General features: G+C 45.7%; 1 protein-coding gene across 1 annotated transcript in view; it reads right to left on the bottom strand.

The window, feature by feature from the left end:
* Positions 1–823: 823 nt before the first annotated feature.
* Positions 824–26,122, bottom strand: part of GUCY2D (guanylate cyclase 2D, retinal) — a 604,889-nt gene continuing 579,590 nt past the window's right edge. The window contains exons 11-19 of the mRNA XM_068274020.1: positions 23,874–24,023; positions 19,439–19,587; positions 16,641–16,804; positions 14,383–14,575; positions 10,054–10,228; positions 8,899–8,997; positions 4,631–4,725; positions 4,466–4,551; positions 824–2,285 (exon numbers count right to left, since the gene is read on the bottom strand). Of these exons, the coding sequence (XP_068130121.1) occupies positions 2,186–2,285; positions 4,466–4,551; positions 4,631–4,725; positions 8,899–8,997; positions 10,054–10,228; positions 14,383–14,575; positions 16,641–16,804; positions 19,439–19,587; positions 23,874–24,023 (1,211 nt within the window). The 3' untranslated portion in view covers positions 824–2,185. The remainder of the gene's footprint in view (positions 2,286–4,465; positions 4,552–4,630; positions 4,726–8,898; positions 8,998–10,053; positions 10,229–14,382; positions 14,576–16,640; positions 16,805–19,438; positions 19,588–23,873; positions 24,024–26,122) is intronic.

The raw sequence follows: 26,122 nt of genomic DNA, 5'->3' as shown, positions 1-26,122 counted from the left end.
CTTTAAGCAGTATCATGTTTCTTTGTTTTTGCCCATCGGGGCCCCAGAGCTGCTTTCCCTCTGAGGGCTGCCCCTCCAAGGTGTATTGTGGGCCACTGGATCCTTGCAGAGAATTGGGCAGTGACTCACCTATCCCATCCAGCCTGATCCTACATCAGTCTGTGCTCTCCCATCTTCATTCCCACCAGTGCGTCTTCTCAGCAACCCGGATCATGTAACTCACGTAATGTGCTGAGTGGAATCATTGAAAAGCATGCAGACTTATGAAGAAGCACACCAGTTAGGATAGGTGAGTCACTCCACAACTTAATACTCTGCAGCGACCACTATATAAATAAGGGGACTCCTGGGATGGGGCTTCAACCAGCTGGGGGGCCCTGGGAAATTTCTCACCTGTAAGAAATGTGGCAATTGCTGCTAACAGTGACCCGATAGACCAGCTTGAAGAATGAATTGCTGGTAGTAGGGCAAATTGTGATCTTCAGATGTGTGACTTGGGAACCAATGACCCCAATTAATCAGAACAACCACCAAGAAATTGACATTTTTAAATAAATCTATATTACCGCCACATCAGCTTTTCTTTAGAAGAATGCCAGGCATTCCAAAGAGACAAGCTCTAAACGTCCAGTCCAGCAGGTAGATGTTCTAACCACCCATCCACGCCTATTCAGCAGCACCTTCATGGACTTGGCATTTCTTTTTCCAATTCTGATAGCTTTTATTGGAGACACTACGTCTATTTTTAATGCATTTTAGTTTTATTTACATAGATAAATACACAATATACCAGTTACATTTTTTTCAAAACACTAACGAGTACGGTATACATCGTAAAACCTAAGGGGGAGGGGTGGTGTATAATTCAAGAATAAATAAAAAATAAATAGGGCAGTCTTAATTATTATCGAACCTGAGAAAAATTGGTGCCACCGAGAGCATGGCTGACTGACAATCGATCAGACATGCTGGAAAATCTCGAGGCTGGCATACTTGATCAGGTGGGTGGCAGTAACAGTGTGCGATAATCGTGAACGACTAGCGCGAAAGAAACCCCTGGCCCCTTTCCCCCCGAACTGCATAGGGGGAGGGGGGACATAAAACATTAGGAGGACAGTGGCTTGGGGCGGCAAGGTGTCAAGGCGGCATCACAAGGCAGATTCCTGAAAGGTTTCATTCAGAAATTTGATCAGAGAGAGATCTGTCTCTTGGTCGATCAGCTGCCAAAATCGCTAGTTGTATGGCCACCTATAGAGTTACTATGAAGAGACCTCTTCTAAATGTGTTTGCCTAGTAGTGAAATAATAGTAGGGGTTGGATAGACTGTAGAGAGACTGGCAGAACAATAAGGTAGAGTTGGACTGATAGCATTTAGAACATCAAAGACTGCAGAAGTTAGATGGTTCATTAATATCTTACAGAAGTTGCAAGCTCTTGGACTTGTTTGGAATGATTTGCAGGATCATTAGTTCCAAACTCAGAATGAAAACGTAACTAGTTAGTCAGTCTACCAATTAAAGACATAAAACTATCCCCACTGCACAAAACCAACAGATAAACTTAACTATGCCATAGCCATATTGAACACGTGACTGTTTTGAAAAACGTTTATGAAATAAATTAATGAGAAGAACAATTTTTTCAGTGTTTTTCCTTTCTCTAACAATTTCCAAGTACTCAAACTCAGTAAAGAGAACTTTCAATTTCATCATCAGTACAAACCTATCTTTCCTTAATATGCAAAAAAGTTGGTAAACAAGGGGAGTAAGATCTAAACATTTCTCCATCGAACATTATTAACACACAAGCTAAAAATCATACGCAGGCTTAGTGGGCCTGTCAAACTGAACATATTTTTTTTGGGAAAAAAAGTTTTTCAAAGGAATGAAGAATCTACACAGCTGAAGATAGTCCTTGGGATGATGACAGTACCACCAAGTCCAAAAGAGATTATAGAATATTTTCTACCATAGTGCACCACAGAGGTAACAAAGTTCCCTTTGGATTTACGCCTTCCATTGAGTGATGACGAAACATCACAGAGAAGAAAGATATTTCTGTAGGATTCCATGGAAATGGTACGATTGTGAGAGATAAATGACCAGCTTCCAAAAGGTTCTCCATAAACCGTCAACTTCATCAAATTCTTCATGGACCAAGATAGACATTTTCAAGAAGGAGGTCATCATTTCATTTTCTGCTTCTTGACTATGTCCCTCTCCATCTCCAGCTTCTTTCTCCTCTTCTCGGGAATCTCATCAAGACTGATACCATGATTACTGGCCCTATATGAAAACACATTAAGAATACAAAACAATGAAAAATACTTTTATCATGAACAGAACGTGATGCCAAAAAGGAAAACACATTATGGCTTGATTCATCAAGCAGCACTGCTAAAGCAGCGCGGCTTAATAACCTGTAGTGCACCCTATGCACACCTTACATAGCAGTGCGTGCTGCCATTTAAGGAGTGTGCCTTCCTTAGTTACGCACATTGCAATGCGCAAAGCAATGCGCGTAACATTAACTGCGGGTGGCCCCAGAGGCGGGACAAGGTCCTTCAGCACCCAAGGCTGAGACACCAAACTGCGCCCCCCCATCCCTCCCACCCCAGCCGTCACACACTGATTGCTATTAGACTAATAGGTGCCCCAAGGCCCCCAACCTCCCCAACACCTTAATCTCTAGTTATCTGGCTTGCAGTCACTGTCATGTATCCCCTTTTCTTATTTCTTTCTGCTTCAAAACACAATTGGGAATGAAAGCTGAATGAATTGTGCGCCCCCCCTACACTGCGCCCTGAGGCTGGAGCCTCTCCAGCCTCTGCCTCGGCCCAGCCCTGGGTGGCCCTGCTTCTATGAAGTATCACTACCACGATACTTCACTTGTGGCCGCTACTGTCTACTGTATTAATTTACATAGCAATCGCGGTAGCGATACTTCACAGAAGCAGGGCCGCCCGCAGTTAATGTTACGCGCATTGCTTCTCGCATTGCAATGCACGTAACTAAGGAAGGCACACTGCTTACATGGCAGCGCGCACTGCTATGTAAGTTGATGAATCAAGCCCATAGTTTATTTAACCACTTCAGGTTCCTAGACTTGGGTCTCACATCCAAACTAGCTACTCTAAAGATTCCTGGATGTGAGACTCACGTCCAGCGCTAAAATTTGCCATGGTCATGCATGTGCACACACGTGCCCCCAACGATTGTGCACGCTTCTGCACACACACAATAGTTAATGATTGCTGCTAGGCAATGAACAACTAGAACAGTGTCTTCAGTAAGTGCTCTATCTAGTGTAGCCCATTAGGGTTTTTTTTATGACGCCAATAGGCGTCGGGAACGTGTCAGCCCCAGGACCGCCTAACACCGAAGGCGTCAAGAGCGATGGGCAGAGATCAGCGGAGATCACACTCGACAAAGTGCCTGCATCCCCACTTGAGTGGTAGAGCTCAGCTCTGTCAACAGTCTGCCAGCGGCAATCGCCACTAGCGGGCTTTTAGACGGTGAAACCGCAATCTACTGCAGCGCTGTACTGGGGACAGCCCTGTCACTTGGCTGTCCCCTGGAGAGGCTCCAATTGCAGTCCCCTCTCATAGGCTGATGCCTATGAGAGAGGATCACCATGATTGGCTGTCAGGGGGAGGGAGGGAAGAAAGAAAAAAAAATAGTCATTTTTATTTAAAACAAAATGAATAAATTAATGAAAAGCAAAACACACAAAATCCTGCAGCAGTGATCAGTGCCCACTAACAGAAAGCTCTGTTGGTGGGCAGAAAGGGGGGGGGGCTCATTTGTGTGCTAAGATATATGGCTCTGCAGCGAGCTATTAAAGCTGCAGAGCACTTAATTGTAAAAAATAGCCTGGTCACTAGGAGGGTGTAAGCCTGTGATCCTCAAGTGGTTAAAGTTTCAGCACACTTCAGGTGTGCTTTAAAGCGGACCTAAACTCTTGCAAAGGAGACAGGAAAACACAGTGGCCATACAAGAGAAATACAGTGGTCAGCATTTGTCTGGTCTGCTGTGTAAACAACTGCAGGCATTTGTTCCTTCTTTTCTCCCCTCTCCCTCCATCAGGCCACCCTTCTTACATACTGGAGGCATCAGAAACCACACAAGAAACTCCTCTCTCAAGCTCCTCCCCTGTCCACCACCTAAAGTGGTCCCGTTTAACTTGTAATGTGTTCATCATTCCACTTCCATGGCTGATAGTGCCTCCCGCCTTCTCAGTGGGTGTGGTCATCTGCCGAAGTGCATTTCTATAGGCTCCATGTAAAGCTCCTCAGAACCCCACCCACATACTCTATACATTCAAATAGGGGATTGATTGGAGTAAATGTTAAGTTCTCCCACTTTAAACGTAGAGGGTCAGTTTAGATGTCCTTTGATTATGTTTTTTTAGGTAAATAAAGCTCTCCTCTTTGTAAGTAATACAGTATTTACAGAAGTGTACTCACCCTGGAAAAAGATCTGGCGGTGTTGGTAGTGGTTTGTGGAATCCTTCTTTTCCTACCAGCCAATAGGTGTCTTCTACTCCTTTTCCCTACAAAAATAGGAGTATTTACTTTCAGTTTAAGGTAGAAAATGGCTAAAGAACAGAAAATCGTCACACAATTACTTACCTTCAGCTCAGTTTTACCCCTCACTTCTATCCGATAGCCTTCTCGCAAGGAACGAAGGATGTTCACTGTGCTGACATTCACATGGACCCGATAAGCTAGGGAGGAAATGATGGCAGTTATAACGAGTTGACTTTGGGAGAAATTCTTTGTGTGTATTGGGGTAAAGAGTGAGAACTTGAAAGCTCCAAACTTCTTATAGGAACTGATTGAGGACAGGAGACCGTCTTGTTTTAGTATCACTCATCTGAAGATGGAGTTTAGGGGTTTATCGGCTTTGAGCGATATTTTAGCCACAGGGGATTTCTCTGGCTGTTTTAATTTTCTTTGCTTGGATTTGGTGATAAGGATTAAAGCTAAGAACCCATGTGAAGATGGATGCAAGATCAGTGGTGACCAATGATTGTTCCCCAATCCATCTTCACGATTGCGGCAACAACTTAGCCAACGATCATTAAAACAATCCATTTAAACGATTGCAGTAAAATATCTGCAGTGGTCTATGGGGATCTGAACAATCGTCATTCAATGATCCCACATGATGGTTGCGATCACCGCACCTCACTAAACATCATTTAACAAATTTTCGTTAAACAATGTTGCACAATATCACAAAAAACAACCATTCATCATGGAAAAGTCACCCTTTGTAAAAAAAATAAATGCCAAAAAATCATGTTGTGGGTATGGACCTTAAGGGTTTATGAGGGGTCATGTTAAGGGATGGGGTAGGATGTGGTTAGTTTTTTCTAAGGATCAGAGGTTATAGTTAAGTATCAGCAAGAAGGTCTCATCAGAAAATGGTTTATAGTTAAGGTGAACACAAGTTAGTGGTGGGCATCAAGAAGTTGCTAACATTAAGGGGGGAGTTTAGGGTTAGGCATTAGAACTGGGTTCAGTTTAGAAGGGGGGGAGGATATAATTTCATAGATTCCCTGTGGACAGCTAAATGACAAGGCAGAAACAACAAAAATGCCGCCAAAAAACCCTGTTGCGTACCAGAAATCCATACGGATAAAAGGAATAAGCTATGAATAGAAGTAATTGAGAAAAAACTTTTAGTTTCTTCTAGCTAAGCAAAAGCAACCTATCCAGTTCGGCAAGTCACACAGTAGATATCCATATGAACAGATGATCCAAAAAATTGGAAGCCGTACAGGGAATTTTTTTAAAAAGGACCTAATGAATTACAAAGAGACTTGTAAGACATTAAAGGAATACTGTGGGAGGTCGGGGAAAAATGAGTTGAACTTACCCGGGGCTTCTAATGGTCCCCCGCAGACATCCTGTGCCCGCGCAGCCACTCTCCGATGCTCTGGCCCCGTCTCCGGTTCACTTCTGGAATTTCAGACTTTAAAGTCTGAAAACCACTGCGCCTGCATTGCCATGTCCTCGCTCCCGCTGATGTCACCAGGAGCGCACTGCGAAGATGCAGACCATACTGGGCTTGCGCAGTACCCTCCTTGTGACATCAGCGGGAGCAAGGACATGGCAACGCAGGCGCAGTGTTTTTCAGATTTTAAAGTCTGGAATTCCATAAGTGAACTGGAGATGGGGCGGAGCATTGGTGAGTGGCTGCGCGGGCACAGGATGTCTGCGGGGGACCATTAGAAGCCCCAGGTAAGTTCAACTCATTTTTCACCGACCCCCCCCCCTACAGTGTTCCTTTAAGGCCATTTTTACACTGTATTTGTGCAATACATTGCACAGCAGATATGAAGCTTCATATGACCCTGCACTGGTAAGAAAGGGTAACAATGCAGGTTCACAATGCCAGTGTACAAAAGGGCCTCAAAGATTTCCAGACATCACTCCTAACCATTCTTCATAATTGTCCCAACTTAAAAAAGTACTACATCATCGAAATAGGTTCTTCATCTTCTCAAATGTGACAAAATGAAAACCCAGTTCAAATTTGGCACGCAATTTCTAAAGAACCTTAATGATGGAAAATTTAAAATAATTAAAGCGTGCCTGATGTGACATGTGACAAGATGAGATAAACATAGGTACATGCAGCCCAAATAAGAAATTGTCTGAAATCCCTTTCTATTTTTTAGTGCAGGAAGTGCTACAAAAAAACTCTGTTAGCTTGTGGAATTCAGTCAGATTCCTGAAAAGTAAATAAAAGCCAAAAGAGCTACAGCTGAGTGAGAGTAGGCTTTTGGAAAGTTTTAAGCGCTGGAAAGTTCGCAGGGTCATTTTTTATATATGTCTCAGCTTGGGTTTCCTTTAACCACTTGAGGGCCGCAGTGTTACACCCCCCCCCCCCCAAAGACCAGGCCATTTTTTCTGTTAATGAGCCACTGCAGTTTTAAGACCTCCCTGCAGGGCCACACAACTCAGCACACAAGTCCTATTCTCCCCACCAACAGAGCTCTCTGTTGGTGGGGTCTGATTGCTCCCCCAGTGGGTTGTTTTTTTTAAAATAAACATTTATGTTATTTATTTTTTAATAAATGTGTGTATTTTTTTTCTACTCCCGTTCCCCCTGCCAGCCAATCAGTGCAATCAGCTTTCATAGACTTCAGCCTATGACAGCAGATCACTGTTGTGCCTTACAGGGGGACAGCCGTGTCACACGGCTGTCCCCAGTGCAGCACTGCACACCAATAAAAGACAGCGTTTTTGCCGTCTAATGCTGGGAATACACGTTTCGTTTTTGCCTTCGTTTAAACCTTCGTTTCGATTGTGCCTTTTGTCCTTTTTGATCCCGAAATAATCGACCGTACGGTTAATATCACCACCCACGGTTTCGTTTTTTTTTTCGATTCTGATGGTTTCGTTTTTCCAATGATCGAAGGCTGCAAAGAAACGAAACGTAGTACAGGGACGGACGGCATAAACGAATATATAATCGATCTGAACAGCCATCAAGCCTACCAATGGCTCGATTAGATGGATAAAGAGAGATAATATCAAACATGTTCGATCACTAGTCGTTCGTTTTTGGGGTCTATTAATCGAAACTATAATGAGATTATGACTATTTTCACATACGTTTTCAACACTCGATTCGTTTACCGAACGAATCGAAGGCTAAAACGAAGGCTAAAACGAAACGTGTATTCCCAGCATAACAGTCTCCCAGCGGCCATCGCCACTGGGCGACTGAAGGCGGAGCTCCATCATCAGCTCACGTGATCTCCCGCCCCAAGGACCTTCCGCTGATCAGCGTTAGGTGGTCCTGGTGCTGCAGCCGTGTCCACGCCCGTCAGCGTGACGCGGTCGGCAAGTAGTTAAGTAAAACACATTCAATTATTCAGTAGGTTTATTAATCAATGAATAAGTTTTCACTTCAGGTTTGCTTTAAATAAATTTGTTCCTCAGTCCATATTATGACAGCTGTGCACTATAAACACAGGACTGATTATTATTCATATCAGTTTTACCCTTAAAGGACAACTGAAGCGTGAAGGATTTGGAGGCTGCCATATTTATTTCCTGTTATGATGTTTAAATGCACGGAGGACGCCATCCGCGCCCCCTGTGCAGTTCCGCCAGGTCCCCTTAGTGAAATCGCTCGTGACCCCACAGGCCGGGTCGGGCTCTCCTGCCACTCCTAATATGGCCGCTGGAGCTGGCTGCGGCTGCGCAGTCCGAATTGCCGCGAGTGCGGCTGCGCAGCTCTAGGGCCAATCCCCCGAACCACGCACTGTAGCGTGGATGGGGAGGGGAGGCCCTAGAACTGCGAAGCCGCACTCGCGGCAATGCGGACTGCGCAGCCGCAGCCAGCTCCAGCGGCCATATTAGGAGTGGCAGGAGAGCCCGACCCGGCCTGTGGGGTCACGAGCGGCACGGGGGGCGATTTCACTAAGGGGACCCGGCGGAACTGCACAGGGGGCGCGGATGGCGTCCTCGGTGCATTTAAACATCATGCAGGTACTTTACTTTTTTTTTTTTTGGCCTCGTAAGTCCTTTAAGTAATAACAGTTGCCTGGCAGCCCTGCTGCTCCTTTGCCTTTAATACTTTCAGCCATACACGCTGAACAAGCATGCAGTAGGTTTTTCTGACATTATTGTCAGGTCTGACAAGATTAGCTGCATGCTTGTTTCTGGTGGGATTCAAACACTACTGCAGCCAAATAGATCTGCATGACTGCCCGGCAACTGGTATTGTTTAAAAGTAAATACATATGGCAACCTCCATATCCCTATTTAAAAAAAACTGACGTAAATAAAACCGTTCAAACAGTGAAGAACCTTCATCGATTGTTTTGGGTGATCTTTTGACCTTACTTAAATTTGTCTACCAGACCTGAGTCACTTACGAAGTCCTGTAGATTCCATGCGTGAAGCTGTGTTGACGGTGTCACCAAAGAGGCAGTATCGTGGCATTGTCAGTCCAACCACTCCAGCTACACAAGGACCTGCATTGTATGGAGAAATGTGGGAGTAGAAGACATTTTATACCATGTCAGACAGTAATATATTTTTTTCAGAAAAAAAAATTGCACTATGAAATGCAGCAGAAACTCAGCCAAACACCATGTAAATGATAAGTCAATACAGTGTCATTGTGTCAATTGGAAATGAGATACTTAGTGGCTATTTTTTGATCTGGAAGATCCCCTTGGAGCCCTCTTCCTGAATTTTATGTCTCTTGTAAATGAGCTATGTAGTTGCTATTTTTTTATCTGGAACCCTTGGCCTGTATGCTATGACACTTGGGCTAGGTAGTGGCTAATTTTTGTATCAAATCTGGCATGTTTCCTTGAGCACCCCATAAAATGGCCTTGCCAGCAGTATGAAAAACCTTCCCTGCTTTTTTCTTGGCTTGTACAGTGTTCTGCTGAGCTGTGGGAAGCTTGACATGCCTTTTTATTTCATGTATTCTGAAGCTGTACAAGTTGAAAGCAGTCCCAAAAACTAACCCCAATTGTTTCCCTTATTGACTTCAATGGTGTTCAAATTTTATCATTCAATCACTTGAAAATCTTGGCCTGTTTGTTCGAATGGCCGTCGAGTTGAACAATGAGCTATTCGACCATCACTACCTTTAATCAGCTCATTTTGGGGTTCTCCTTAACATTATAAATGTTTTTTATTACTAAAACAGATACAGTGCATCTTATGGTGGCCATGAGCTTGATGCAGAAAAGTGCGCTAAACATACCACCCACACACAGCGCAGGTTAATACTACCATGTGCTTGCAATGCATAGTCCTGTGAGCGTAGCGAATACTCCTAACTGCCGCGTGATGAGCTCGTAGCATGGCCGTGGTACTCCACTGGTGCGGTTGCTACTATGGTACTAGTGGAGTATCATGGCTAGGAGCAGTTAGGAGTACATACTACGCTGACAGGACCCCGCACTGAGTGCGCTTGGTGGTACTAACCCACATTGTGGGTGCGCGGTATGTTTAGCCCACTTTCCTACAACAAGGCCATAGCAGATATTGTTATAAAATGCAGTCATTTTTACCAGAGTGGAGTCCAATACGTATTCGGACAGGAACTTCAGGCATGTGCCTCATTTTAAAGGATCCCACTGAGCTAAGGATGTCCAAGGACATGTTGGAGATCTCAGCGGCGTGGCGATTTCCATTCTTTTTGGGAAGCCCAGAAGCCACCATGTAGGCATCTCCAATAGTCTCTACCTGTTAAGATAGAAGTTGGACATAAAAATCTCTACAAGAGTGTATACTGATCCAGGCAGCACTCTTTCTTTCGGTGGAGAAAAGAAAGTATAAAAAAAATCCATTCCTCGTCTTTAATCTTAAAAATAGACCACATTTTGCTTGGCAATGATTTTCACAATTGCTGAGCATCATACCCCGTGAAAATAAGGCCTACTACAAAAAATAAGGCCTAGCATGATTTTTTTTAATATTTGAGGATGCTCAAAACATTAGTTCTTCTTCAAAAACAAGCCTCAGTTACAGTTCCTAAAAAAGTCAATTTAAAGTTTGCCCAGGCAGCCACAGTATACATATGAAAACGCAAAATTAATTGGCAATGGAATGTAGCAGGAGAGACCTTTCATCAAGGAAAGCAGACACCCCAATAGAATCACACTCAGAAGACCCCACAAGACCCTAAACAATAAGGGTTGGCAAGTGTTGGAAAATGTACATTTTTGTACTTGGAGAAAGGAAATAGAGGCTCAAGAAATTGGTGTTGAAATTCAGGGTTTGGAAAGTTACGGTGATTTTCCAGAGTGTTATGACATGAGTATATTTAACTAAATTTAAATAAATGTTTATTTTTTTGTTTTTTTTTTGTTCAATAATAAATGTAGATTGCTGGTCATGGAAAAATAAAGACATCCCCTAAAAATAAGCCTCAATGCATCTTTTGGAGCTAAAATTAACACAAGACTGAGGGGAAATGGTATGTATCCCTGTAAGGGAAGAAAAGGGAAGAAAAGTGCCCCTGGGGGGTAGTTACCTTGGGAGGGGGAAGCCGCTGGATCCTAATGAGGCTTCCCCGTCCTCCTGTGTAGCCCTGATCCAGCACCTGGTTCCCCCCCCCCCCCCCCGAAAATCCACTAACAATCTGCACGCAGGCAAGCCCAATTGGGTCCACTCTACTGCGCAGGTGCCTGCTTCTGTCTGGGGGTCCCAGCTCTGGATCGGTGCTGCACATGAAGCTCATTAGGATAAAGAGGCTTCCCCTCCCGGCATAAGTACCCCCCAGGGGCACTTTTCCTTATTGCAGGTTTTCTTACAAAAGTAAAAAAAAACAATCCTGGCATGGCACTTAAGTACAGGGGATGTAATGGGCATTCTCTTGTGTTGATTGGTCAAAGCCATATGCAAGTCATCTCTACCTATCCCTAATCCAAAAGGGTATATGTTCCAACTTAAGGCAAAGATCAAAAAATGGCCTGTAAATTAAGGCAGGAGTATCAGCTGCCATGGCACCACATTCTGTACTACGCACAGGTGAAATCATTTGTCACAGAGGCCTTCAATGATCTGATGCAAGCAGAGCCAGGACAAGGTCCTCCAGCACCCAAGGCTGAGACACCAAAGTGCGCCCCTCCATCCCTCCCACCCGAGCTGTCACACACTGATTGCTATTAGACTAAGAGGCGCCCCAGGGCCCACAACCTCCCCAACACCTTAATATCTAGTTATCTGGCTTGCAGTCACTGCCATGTATCCCCTTTTATTATTTCTTTCTGCTTCAAACACAATTAGGAATGACAGTTGAATGAATTTTGCGCCCCCTCCTACACTGTGCCCTGAGGCTGGAGCCTCTCCAGCCTATGCCTCGGCCCGGCCCTGGATGCAAGAACAGTCTCTCAATCATTTTGACATGTTTCTTACATCTGGAACACATAGGCTCCCTCTGTCGTACATTCAAAAACAACTTAGTACCCGACGGGTTGACCTCCTGGCACAGAGGTATTTTAACCACTTAACGACCACCTAACGCCGATAGGCGTCAGCAGGTTGTTAGTGGTTTTACATGGAAACCATTCCATGTCAGTTCACGAAGGGTGTCTCCGTGAACAGCCTGCGAGCCTCCGATCGCAGCTCGCAGCAGCGCCGTAAAGGAGATCGGCGATCCCCGGCTTCTGATTGGCCGGGGATCGCCACAGTCTGATAGGCTGAAGCCTATTAGAGGCGGTGCAGGACGGATCTCCGTCCTGCGCCGCCCAGGGAAAGGAGGGGAGGGAAGCTCAGGGAGGGCGGAAATCGCTGCGGAGGAGGGCTTTGAGGAGCACCCCCCCCCCCGCTCGGCCACACAGAGCGGCGGCGATCAGACCCCCCAGCAGGTCATCCCCCTAGTAGGGAAAAAAGGGGGGAAGTCTGGTCGCCCTGCCTGGTTCCCGATCTGTGCTGTGGGCTGGAGAGCCCACGCAGAATAGAATCCTCCATAATAGCCCGGTCCTTAAGTGGTTAAAGTATGAAACAAAGACATAAGAGATGGGGATGTTTCTAAGCAATGGCAATGTGCCCCCCCCCCCCACGGGGGCCACTAAGGGCCATTTTTGGAGGCTGGAGGGGTCACAGAATTAGAGAAAAGCCATGGCCACACATCGGCGGGGAGGGGGGATGGTTCCCCCTCTCCATCACCTCGGGCTCTCCCCTCTGCGCTCCCCTCCAGCATCAATATCAGTCTCTGTGCAGGCGTCGGGCAGCGGCAGATACACATACCTTCCTGCGTTCCACCCCTGGTGTTCCTCGCTCTAGTGTCTGACACTACTTCCTGTACTTCCTGTACTCCCCGCACATGTGTGGCCATGGCTTTCCCCTCATGCTGTGACCCCTCCAACCCCCCTAAATGGCCCTGAGTGGGCCCCCCTGTGGGTGCAGGGGGTGCAGCCCCAATTGGTACGCCCCTGTATGTAAAACTACTACATCTCTGTAATCTTAACTTCATAAAGGATCACTAAGTCATTTTTTTTAAGAAGTGTAAGAAGTTTTTGGAATTTTATTTTACCATTGTTGATATATTCAAACATTGATAAAACCACTCCAGTACACTGAATGGCATGCAACAATGGATCTTTTAGATAAATTAGGAGTTTTACGAATACAAGGATATTGATGTCGTCCCAGTCTTCAACTCTCAGAGAGGTTAGCGGGGCTATTAGCTTGATGAGGCCGGGGGGGGGGGGGGAATGTTTGATGTTAGTAGAGGTACAAGTTATGTTTCTTTAACTTTGTAGGGGTCATCCGTCGGAGAGTTTACTGTTTTACTGTGATGTTGTAACAGCTGTGTTAAGCTGGACATTGTAAATAAGGGCCAAAACGCCACAAAGCACCAGAAACACTCACACTGATAATTGTTGACCTCAAAGTTTGTGTATATTTTATAACTTGTAAAAATTTGAATAAAATATGTTATAAAAAAATCATGTAATAGCTCCATTATCAGATTGCACAGATGTCAGCTAGTTTATAGATAAGATGAACAATTATTCACACACAGAAAAGTCAGTAGAAAAGTTAATAGAATAGGGGCTTTTAGTTGAGTTTCAGTAGGTTTGACTGCTGTTGGGGTGTGGATTGCATCATCACCACTGTTTGAACCACAAGGAGGAAGGAACAGCCTTAATCTGTCTAAGAGGAATGCAATCTATAAGCAAAGGCAGCCTGTGTCTAGGTTCCTGACAGGGTATTTTACAAACAATGTATTTAAGGCCCTAACAGACAGATAGTCACAAGATCTCCATATGAGTGCCTACAGAGGAAATCCTTTGGTGTAATGAATGCCTAGGAACACATTTGGGCAGGGCCAGGCCGAAGCAGAGGTGAGAGAGGCTCCAGCCTCAGGGCGCAGTGTAGGACTGGGAGCACAACTCACTCAGCTATCATTCCCCTATTGTGTTTGAAGCAGAGAGGAATAAGAAAAGGGATACATGGCAGTGACTGCAAGCAAGATAACTAGAGATTAAGGTGTTGGGGGCCCTGGGGAACCTCTTAGTCTAATAGCAATCAGTGTGTGATGGCTGGGGTGGGAGGGATGGAGAGGTGAACTTTGGTGTCTCAGCCTTGGGTGCTGGAGGACCTTGTCCCAGCTCTGCATTTGGGCCTGAAATGGATCTGTAATTAGCATTTGAATTGATCAGAAAGTGAATCTCTGAAGCATATATGGCCAAACACTGAGGATGAAAACTTTGAAAGCAAAAATAGTTCTTTACTAAGTTATACACTCTCACGAATGGATGTTTTTATAGTTTTGTATAGTCTTTAAGGCCCTTGCTTTGTACAATATCATGGCATAAGAGAGTGGCATGTGATGTTCATATTTATAGCCATATGAGAAAATTCAAAAGGCTATCGGAATGATCCCTCACCTTGTAGACATCATGGGATCCGATAATAGCATCAAAAAGTGTGTAGAGATCATTGAGGAGATCTACTACTTCGATGGGTTCACTCAGGGAGGAGATGGTGGTGAAACCAACAATATCACTAAAGTAAATAGTGACCTCTTCAAAATATTCTGGCTCCACCGCAGTACCTGTTTTTAGAGCTTCAGCTACAGACCTGGTGAAGGAAAAAAAAAAAAACATTAATTACAATTAAAAAGCAACCACAGGTAACCTGCACTGCCCCACAAACAAGCTAGTAGGCTGTCAGGGCTGGATTTCTGGGAAGGCCACAAAGGCCATAGCCTAGGGCGATAAAAATCAGCAGGGCACAGGACTTTAAGAGATAAGAGGTCACATGTCAAAGTAAATCATCTCTCCTGCTTTGCTCTGGTCTGCCTGAATTCCAGAGATCCCTGCATCTCTCCCACTTGTGCAGAGTGTACAATAGGGGTATAAGAGGCGCCCTGGTGTAATAAAAGCATCTAAAAGCAGTTTAAAAATGGGAAATAAATTTGAGGTAGCTTACCTCAGTGACGAAAAAATCTTTGTATTTAACAAAGGTTTTTATTACTAGCGCAGTACTAATAAAAACCTTTGTTAAATACAAAGATTTTTTCGTCACTGAGGTAAGCTACCTCAAATTTATTTCCCATTTTTAAACTGCTTTTAGATGCTTTTATTACACCAGGGTGCCTCTTATACCCTTATTGTGCAATCATACCCCCTTAGTTCACCCGTCTGAGGAGTGGGTCAGACCACACGTGGCTTCAACCGCGGCGGATATCTGTCCCCTTTCTTTTACCAAGGAGAGCGACCACATCCAGGTCCCTAGAGACCACCCCGAGTGGAGTCGGGTTTGTTGTCTCCACCTGCTTCCTGTGGTCGGTTGCCCCTCTGCAACCCACCTTTGTGAATAGTGTCTTACTTTTATTACGTTCCATTGTTTTTGACATACTACACCATTGGGCTCCCACTTTTGTCTCCTGTATCTTTTCACTAGAGGGTGTTTTTGACACCCACATCCCACTACATTGTGCAGAGTGTGTTTGAGGACAGTCAGTATGTGTTGTCACATGCTGATTACGTCCTCTGTATGATGGTGGGGACATACAAGCTGCTGTGAGAATTGCCAGTCTGAGTTTAGTAGCAGAACTCTTGAGTTCCTAAAGTTTTTTTTCATGCACACATTCAGAATCACAAACAGGAATCTTCTCCTTCTGCGCTGTCAGATTTATTACTGGTCTGGTCAGCTCGTAAAGACCTGAGATCAGTTAAATTTATGGTTTGTTTGTTTGTTTGTTTGTTTTTTCATAGGGGATGACCCCAGCATCCTCTGTGCTACAGTTTAACTCTTTCATGACTCATTTTAGAAGAGCATTGTACTTTGCTAGCTAGCTATCAGTGAAACAAGATGGCAATTCTATCACATTTGTTAATATTTGCAAAACAAACTATGTATCTCCTTCTTATGCTGAATGTATATATAGTTGTGTGCTCTAACATCTTGTTAGTATAAAGTCTACAAACATATACAAAGTCTGAAGAAACAAAAGGCTCACTGTTTTTATTTACAGTTAGCTAATAAATGTTATCATTCTGTTTAAAAACTTCAAAACTTCCAACTGACTCATTTTAAGATCTGTCCTTCCTTGCCTTGCCCTAAGTACTATATTGTCACTGTTTAAAGCACATCTATGTCAGAATGTGTAGTTTTAGATCTTCTACTTACATGTTCTCTGTTTTGGATGAGCTTCTTTCAATAGTGCTGCCCTGTCACCTGTTTGTGGCTCTGACTGTAGCCAGTCGCACAGAGGACAAAGAAGCAGCACATGCTCTATTTACTCACGCTCCTTGCAATTTCACACTCCTGCCCAGATGTGCACAGCAGCCGAGGCCGGGAATGTTTTGGGCATGAGTACATAAGTGCTGCTTATACATGAGCGTAATTTGGATTTTGTGCATTCAGGCAGGAGTGCAAAATTACAGGGAGTGGACAGAGCATGCACTGCTTCTTTGCCGAATGAGGGGCAGAGCAGCAAAATGAAGGGGAGCCCATTCAAACCAGTGATTGCCATTCAGAGGGTTGGACAGGTTTAGGGGGGAGGGGGCGGTTGGTGACAGCCGGCCTAGGGCACTTGGAAGCACAAATCCGTCCCTGTAGGCTGTAGAAAGCCCTCTGTGTTCTAGGCTTTCTATAGATCCAATCACAACACTAGAGGACTTCTCTTCATCTCACTCACGGTGGAAGCATCTGAGTGAGGAGCTTGTCTGTCTTCTGCTTCTCCACCTCCAGCTCTTCTGTTCTCTCTCTGATCAAATCCTCCAGATTGCTAGAGTACTGCTCCAGCATTCGTAACATTGAGTCGATGATGTTTGTTTTGCGTCCGCGGTTTATAGTCTTAAACTGAGAAAATGAAGAAAAACATAAAAAATCTGAATTGAATTGAAGATTTCACAGTATCAAAATGAGGAGACAATTTGTAAAAAATGAAGAACCACACAGTCAGGCCCAGATTTACATCACTGGCATCTATAGGCACAGATGTCCTGGCACCCTAGACTTCACCCTCCATGAACCTACAAACCCCGTCTAAACTACACCGCAAATTTGCTGTCTGGCCCAGCTATCACTTCTCTCTTACTTCCCTTGCCCATCATAGGAAGCTACAGGTGCTCCTTAGCATTAGGTAGCAAGTACCCTCAGTATTAACCTCTTGAGGACTGCAGGGCTAAACCCCCCTAGTGACCAGGCCATTTTTGGTAAAATTGGCCACTGCAGCTTTAAGGCCAAGCTGCAGGGCCGCTGTGGATTTCTCCCAGAAGTCATTTCCCCCCCCCTTTTCTTCCCACCAACAGAGCTCTCTGTTGGTGGGGTCTGATCGCTCCCCCCATGTTTATTTTTTTTTTTTTATAAATATTTTTGTCAGTGTTTTTTTTTATAAAAAACACTGTTTCTTTAAATTTTAACCCTCCCTCCCCCCAGCCAGCCAATTACGGCGATCGGCTGTCATAGGCTTCTGCCTATGAGAGCCGATCGCTCTCTTGTCCCCCAGTCGCTGATCGCAGCGCTGCACCATGTAAATAGACGGTGATCACGCCGTCTAACAGTCTCCCGAGCGGCAGTAGCCGCTTGGAGAGTAAAAGTGGGGCGGAGCTCCGCCCCCCAAGCAGGAGATGCGCGCGCAGCCTGCGCATGATCTCCTGCAAAACAGAGCCCCAGGACTTTACGCCAATCGGCGTTAGGCAGTCCTGGGGCTGCCGCCGCGGCTACGCCCATCGGCGTAACGCGGGCGGCAAGAGGTTAACAAACTAGAGGTACCCCTGACTGAAGGGAGATCTTATCAGTGTAATGCTGAGAGCAGGTTGAGTAACCTCTCATTTACACTCTGCTCGGGACTGTGCATAGGGAAGGAGGGAGGGAGGCACTTGGAGAGGGGAGTGAGACGCCTTTCCATCATCAGATGCCTGTGGGCACGAGCCTACAGTGCCTTATGGTAAAATATGCAAACAGTAAAACACAGTAAACGTTGTTTTGTAATATATTCATTAAAATATATAGTAACTTTTGCACCTGTTTCCACTAAAAATAATAATAATAATAATAATCATAATTATTATTATTATTAATAAAATATGTCGGTTTTTTCACCTGTTTTCACTAAGAATTGTAATTTTGGTATAAAATATACGTTCACATAGACGGCTTTGGACTGAATTGTATGCGTTTGTCTATGTTCATGTGAATTTTTCATAGGATTTGTATGGAGGCAATTAGTGATGATCAAGTCTAAGAGAACACATGTGATGATCAGTTTGGTCAGGTGATAGACATGTAATGCTGGGAATACACCATGCAATTTCCTGTAAGATAGATGGGTCGATAGATCATTTCTGATAGCTGCGATCTGATTTTGATAGTTTTTCTGATTGATTTTCTGATAACTTCTATACAAGTCAATCAGAAATACGATCAGAAATCAGATTGGAACTGTCAGCAATTATCTATCGACCCATCTATCTGATGGGAAATTGCATGGTGTATTCCCAGCATTACATGTCTATCACCTGACCAAGGCTATGTTGGCATTCTTAAGAGCAATGTATGGGTTAAAATGGCGCTATGAGTAGATTTGGAAAAGTAGAGGTGTTAGTAAACACCGATAAATCATGGAGAACCAGATCGACTAGGGCCGGTTCTAGGTTAGTTGTCCCAATATAGTTGCCCCAGTATAGGTAGCTAGTATAGTTTCCCCAGTATAGGTATTTAGTATAGTTGCCCCCAGTATAGGTAGTATAGTTGCCCCCATATAAGTAGCTAGTATAGTTGCCCCAGTAGAGGTGGTATAGTTGCCCCAGTATAGGTAGCTAGTATAGTTTCCCCAGTATAGGTATTAAGTATAGTTGCCCCCAGTATAGGTAGTATAGTTGCCCCTGTATAGGTAGCTAATATAGTTGCACCAGTACAGATAGCTAATATAGTTGCCCCGAGTATAGATAGTATAGTTGCCCCTGTATAGGTAACTAGTATAGTTGCTCCCAGGCAGGTAGACAGCCTGCTTCCTCCCCCCTCCCTCAGACCGCATGACCTGCAATGTTACTGAAGAGAGGACATCGGTGGCTCCCATTGCGCATATACCGGAAGTACACACAATGGGAGCCGCCGCTGTCCTCTCTTCACAACGGCTTTGCGAGTCATGCAATCTGAGGTTTTCTAGCAGGTAGGCCCGGTGATCCTGCCCTGCTGCAGGAGTCAGCCACCAATGGTTAAGATAAGGTAAACAATCTAGTGGCAGCCGGGAAGGGGGGCTGAGCATCCAGTGAGGGAGGGGGGTGGGCGGGATGCCACCCTGATGCATAATGCCGCATGAGGAAGCAGCGTCACCTGGTGTCATGGGCAGGACGGCACTGACGACTAGGAATTTGTAAAAGGCATACAAGAATGAAATAACTTTTGTACTAAAGTACTATGCTATTTATCATTTAACCATCCTAACACAGAAGATGCAGTATATGCAAATAAAATAATAAGTATAGTTACCTGGTCAAAGACCTGATCAGTGTTGGGCCTCCTCTCCGGATGCTCACTCCAGCACTGCTTCATTAAGTGGATGCACTCTGGGGGCGCCTGATCCAAGGAGACAGACGGCCGACAAAGTGGAGGAGGGCGCCGGACCTTGCGTATTATTTCTGCCAAAAAATGTGTGAAAAAAGTAAAAAGAGAAACTGTGACGGTGTTTCTAAACACTATTAAGTGGAAGAGGAAAGAGCTCTCCAATGGTGCATTAAACCTTTTATTAGCTTAAAGGGATACTGTAGGGGGTCGAGGGAAAATGAGCTGAACTTACCCGGGGCTTCTAATGGTCCCCCGCAGACATCCTGTGCCCGCCCAGCCACTCACCGATGCACCGGCCCCACCTCCTGGTCACTTCTGGAATTTCTGACTTTAAAGTCAGAAAACCACTGCGCCTGCACGCCCGTGTCCTCGCTCCCGCTGATGTCACCAGGAGTGTGCTGCGCAGACACAGACCATACTGGGCCTGCGCTGTGCGCTCTTGATGACATCAGCGGGATCGAGGACATGGCAACGCAGGCACAGTGGTTTTCAGACTTTAAAGTCTGAAATTCCAGAAGTGAACCGGAGGCGGGGCCGGAGCATCGGTGAAAGTCTGAAATTCCAGAAGTAAACCGGAGGCGGGGCCGGAGCATCGGTGAGTGGCTGCGCCAACACAGGATGTCTGCGGGGGACCGTTAGAAACCCCGGGTAAGTTCAACTCATTTTCCCCTGACCCCCCTACAGTATCCCTTTAAATAAGCTTTAAATTACACTTATATGAATTGCAGTGTTGTGCACATGTCTAATGTACTCCAGCAGGTCTTCTCTGCTCCCTTTGCCTGGCCAGGGCTTCGGGTGCCAACTTCATGTGCATGCTGTCCTGTTGTCACTACGCATTTTGGTGTGTGTAACCAGTATTACTGTTGCTAACTGGGAGAAATCCACCAGACACTGACGCAGTATAGTAAATGCTACATTTATTTGAACCCAAAAATTAACAATATAGGTTGCAACAAAAAAAAAATATTTCTCAACCAATGAAAATTATCACATTGTACACGTTACACACTTCTGCTTCCTTATAATCTTATAAATTAATAGGTTAATAAATAAATAAATTAGGAAGTTTCGTGAAGATCGTGAAGTACTGCCTGCTAGTTCACAGTCTGACGCTCTAAGTAGTGAACGGAGAAGACTGACTCCGTGATTTCGCTCTGTGATTGGCTGCCGCTTCTGTCAGCACGCTGCACTGGCCATGCACAGCGTGAGAGAACAGTGTTAGTGTCTGTGGCTCCTCCCGGCAGTAATGAGGGCTGCGAGTGTGTCTGTGGCCCCTCCCCTCCAACAGTTCATGTAGCTGTGTGGCTCCCCTCCTCTGCACTTGACCCAGGGGCAATGGCTTCTTCTCTGTGCCACCAGTGTTCTGCATAGCAGTGGCCAGGACATCATTCTGCTGTCTGTCTGCTACCAGCTGCTGCTACCTGTGTTCAAGGCAATGACTGACTAAGGTCCAGCAAGCCAGCCAGGGTGTCAGGTAATGGCTCTGCTCATTTCCATCCACTAGTGCCTCTGCACAAGCTGGGGTGGACAATTGGAGCAGGGAGTGGGCAAGTGTTTTTCACACTATGGGCTTGATTCACTAAAACGTGATAACTCATACCACGACCGTTTTTGCGTGCATTTTCACGTTTGTGCACGACGCGAATTATCGTGCGCAATCACGAATTATTGCGCGCAAACGTGAAAATGCCTGCAAAAATGGCCGTGATATGAGTTATCACAGTTTAGTGAATCAAGCCCAACGACAGGGGACTGTAGGTCAGGGCTGTGTACAGTTATGTTTGGGGAAAGTTTTTTTTTCTTGGGGGGGGGGGGCATGGTAGATCACTTTATCTTGAAAGTTTTCAAAGTAGATCACGAGTCGGTAAAGTGTGGGCACCCCTGACTTAAATCAATGAACACACCAGGGGCATAACTAGGCCTCACTGGGCCCCCCTGCAAAAATTCTGAACGCCCCCCCCCCCCCCCGGGGCCCGCTTGGGGCCGTTTTGAGGGGCTGGAGGGGTCGCAGCATGAGGGGAAAGCCATGGGCACAGTCGGCGGGGAGGGGGGACGGTCCCCCAACTGCTCATACATACCTTCCATCTTTCGTGCGATCCAGCGTGCGTTCCCCACTCTAGTCTCTGACGCGACTTCCTGTTTTATACAGGAAGTCGTGTCAGAGACTAGAGTGAGGAACGCATTGCCATTGCCTGCTGCTGCCCGCCGCTGCCCGAACACTCATTAAGCTGGAGGGGAGCGCAGAGGGGAGAGCCCCGAGATGAGGGGGGGGGGGACCGTCCCCCCTCCCCGCCGACTGTAGGCATGGCTTTCCCCTTATGCTGCGACCCCTCCAGCCCCCCAAAATGGCCACCTGCGGGGGCAGGGGTCGCATCCCCTATTGTTACGCCAGTGGAACACACAATAAAACCATGGCCTCCATAGCACAGATTATTTCTCTTTGATCGTTCGACACTATTACCATTATTATTATTAAAGTTTACTTATAAACATATTATGCAGTGCTGTACAATAGATAGGGAAGACATTATTTATTTATTTATTTATAAAGGGCCAACATATTACGCAACGTTGATTACAGCATTCATCAGTTTAACAATGCTTGATAAGTCCATATTGTGGCAGAGCAGAACACATAGGGAGGGCTCTGTGTGTTTTTTCCATGACCCAGTGGCATGCATATACCTACGTAATTTGCCGCTGGACCACAGAAAAGAGGACGAGGATGGAAAGTCACAGGGTGTGCACTGGCTGGAAAAGTGAACTCACTCTACTGCAAGTGCTCTGCAGGGGGCCTTGCAGCCAGCTACCTGTAATCAAAGAAAGCTGCAGCCTTTTTTTTTCCTCTGCATAGACTGGGCTTGATTCACAAAGCCGTGCTAACTAAGGGTCATCATGGTCGCGCTAGCTTTATAGCGTGCGTAACGATTTTCACGCGCAAACGCGAATTTGCACGTGAAATCGCATCCATTTTCGTGCAAAAATACCCCCCTAATTGTTGCATGAAAACAGCTGTGATTTTGCACACAAATTCACATTTGAGCGCCAAAAACCATTACGCGCATTATAGCGCGTATAAAGAGTTATCTTAAGAGTTATCACGGCTTTGTGAATCAAGCCCACTGAATTGTTTTACCACTTTGAAAGCGTTTTAAAGTGAGTCTGAAGGCTATCTGTAAAAAACCAACAAACTAAGGCCTCTTGCACACTGCACGCGATTCCGATTCAGATTCTGCTTTTTAATCTGTTTTTACATCCGATTCAGATTCCGCTTTTTAATCTGTTTTTACATCCGATTCAGATTCCGATTTGCAGTGTGCAGGGAGAAAACTGCAAATCTGAATCTGAATCTGAAGTAAAAACTGATCAAAAAGCGGAATCTGAATCTGAATCGCTTGCAGTGTGCAAGAGGCCTAATAGATACTTAACCTACGGAGAGGGAAGGCTCATGGTCCTATAGAGCCTTCCCTCTCCTCTCATGGTCTGCACATTCCAGCACTGGCTCTCCATTCATATCCCCCACTGCGGGAGTCTTTGAAAGTCTTCCGGAGCCCAAGTGCACCTGAAGAGGAGCGGGTCTGTACTGTGCATGAGTGACCCATCAGTTGGAGACTGCTGACGGGAAAGCCAACAATGGAGCGAGGGGACTAGGAGAGGAAAGGAGAGGAAAGCTCTATAGATCCGACTCCTTAGGTATGCATCTGGGTTTTTCTTTAAAGATTGGCTTCAGACTCCCTTTAACCTCCTGGGCGATACAATAATATCGCCAGGGGGCGCCGCAGCACTTTTTTTTTTTTAAATCATGTTGCTAGCCTAGCGCTAGCTACATGATAGCAGCTGTGCAGCGGCATCCCCCCACCCCTTCCAATCGCCTCCGGCAATCAGAGCAAACAGGAAATCCCGTTCAGAACGGGATTTCTTGTTTGGCTTCCCCCATCGCCACGGCGACGATCGGGATGACGTCATCGACATCATCCACGTCATGGCGTCGGAGGGAGTCCCGATCCACCCCTTAGCGCTGCCTGGTGGTTATTGGCCAGGCTGTGCATGGGGTCTTGGGGGGGGCGCCCTTTAACGCGGCAGGTAGCGGCGAATCGTCAGGGAGCGGCGGTGATCGGCGTGTACACACAGCTAGCAAAGTGCTAGCTGCGTGTAACAAAAAAAAATATGCAAATCAGCCCACTAGGGCCTGAGAAATCCTCCGCGGCGGCTTACCCCGAGCTCAGCTCGGGATTATCTCCCAGGAGGTTAAGAGGTATGGTCTCAAACGCGAGTTTTCCTTTACATCTCAAGTAAAAGATTCCATTATGAAGAATTCTGTACATCAGTAAACAGATAGGAGTGATTTCCATAGTCTTACCGTCTTCACTAAGCTCCATCATGCAGTATGGAGCTCCTCGTATGATGACTTCCTGCATTATGATGGCGAAAGCGTAAACATCTCCTTTGTAGGTTCCTCGATGAGTAAGCAAGGGGTTCCGCAAGAGTTCTGGTGCCGTCCAGAGAAGGTCTGACAACACAATTCATTTTATGAGACAGAGAAATATAATCCATTGGGTAGCACAATAACTTATGGGTGGATTTATTACCTTTGGAGAAGATTAGAAACAGGTAAGCAAACCTCAACAGGATTTTTTTTTCAGCAAAATGTCTGATTGGGTAGCCAAACTTTGCCATAATTTCTCATCGAATGAAGTGAGAATTTTAAAGAGGGTATTGAAATAGCCATTGTGTAATAATGTAGCATGTACACATCTATAGTGGAAAAAAGTATAAATATAGACTTAATATAGAACAAAAAGTTCAGTCCATGTGTGCTCAATTACCTAAGTTCACCTTTGTTTTTAAAGGGACACTTAAGTCAAACAAAAAAAAATGAGCTTTACTCACCTGGGGCTTCCAATAGCCCCCTGCAGCTGTCCGGTGTCCTCGCTGTCTCCCTCCGATCCTCCTGGCCCTGCCGGCAGCCACTTCCTGTTTTGGTGACAGGAGCTGACAGACTGGGGACGCAAGTGATTCTCCGCGTTCCTGGCCACAATAGCACCATCTATGCTGCTATAGAATATATCATATACCATATAGCAGCATAGAGGGTGCTTATGTGTCTGGGAACGCGAAGAATCACTCGCGTCCCCAGCCTGTCAGCTCCTGTCACCCAAACAGGAAGTGGCTGCCGGCGTGGCCAGGAGGATCAGAGGGAGACGGCGAGGGCACCGGACAGCTGCAGGGGGCTATTGGATTAAAACTCATTTTTTTGTTTGACTTAAAGAGAACCTGTACTGAGTAAAAATATTTAAAATAAACACATGAGGTAACTTCAAATGAACATTACATAGTTACCTTGCCATCAGTTCCTCTCAGAAGCTCACCATTTTCTTCTGACAATAATGCCATCCAGTTCTGACAATATTTTGTCAGATCTGAAATATATCAGTTGCTGTCAGTAAAATATCAGTTGCTGTCAGTTATAGCTGAGAGGAAAATTGATGTACCATGTAATGTCCATATTTCCCTATGGCTCAAGTGGGCGATGTTACAGTTTAACTGTGTGCTGACCAGAAAGCTGTTATGGGTAATGGCTATTTTCAAAATGGAGGTCGGAAAATTCCCTTGATCATAGTGAACAAACAGGACGCGGGACAGGAGAAAGACACTGAGGAGTAGACTACATGGAAGGTAAGTATGACTTGTGTATGCATATTTTGACTTTTATTTTCAGTACAGGTTTTCTTTAAGTGTCCCTTTAAATTTAGTAAATTAGGGCCCAAGGAATTACTGGAGTCTTAAGGAGTATCACAGGCGTTACTAGCCCCAAAGATCAGTGGCACATGACCCGGATCTATTCTGGGGTGCCTTGGATTTCCCACTGGCTGAGTCAGCTGTGTTGCCTAAATGGCAGGAATGCTGGGAGCTGTGGTGCATCAATCGGGGTATGCTGGGTACTGTGATGCCTTAATGGGGGCATGCAGGAAGCTTTGGTTCTTCTATGGAGGCATGCTGGGAGTTGTGGTGCCTGAATGGAAGGCCCATGAGATTATGGGAGGGGGTCCACTAGAAGGTCAGGGAATGCTATGGGGAGACTGCCAGATAACCTGGCAGCAGGCCAGTTTGCCCACCAGAAAGCCAGTACTACCAGCACAGAAGCCAGGTAACTCTGCCTAGTTACGTTTAACCACTTAAGGACCGGGGCTGCTTTAACAGATCTGTGCTGCGTGGGCTCTCCAGCCCGCAGCAAAGATCAAGAATGAGGCAGGGCGATCAGATTTCCCCCCTTTTTTTCCCCACTAGGGGGATGGGGAGGGGTCTAATCGCCGCTGCTCTGTGTGGCCGAGTGGGGGGGGGGGGGGACTCCTCAAAGCCCCCCTCCACAGCAATTTTCCTCTCTCCTTCTCCCTCCCTACCTCTCGCTTGTACCGCCTCTAATAGGCTTTAGCCTATCAGACGGCGGCGATCCCCGGCTAATCAGAGCAGCGCCGTATGGATGAAAACACAGGGGATTTCTTCCCCGCGTCACGTGTTTACATTTAGCCTGCGAGCCGCGATCGGAGGCTCGCAGGCTGTTCACGGAGACACCCTCCGTGAACTGACATGGAATGTTTCCATGGAAAT

Source organism: Hyperolius riggenbachi, chromosome 3 (assembly GCF_040937935.1).
Source record: "Hyperolius riggenbachi isolate aHypRig1 chromosome 3, aHypRig1.pri, whole genome shotgun sequence".
Taxonomy (NCBI): Eukaryota; Metazoa; Chordata; class Amphibia; order Anura; family Hyperoliidae; genus Hyperolius; species Hyperolius riggenbachi.
Note: the sequence above shows the minus strand (reverse complement) of the source record. Positions and strands in the feature narration are given on the sequence as shown.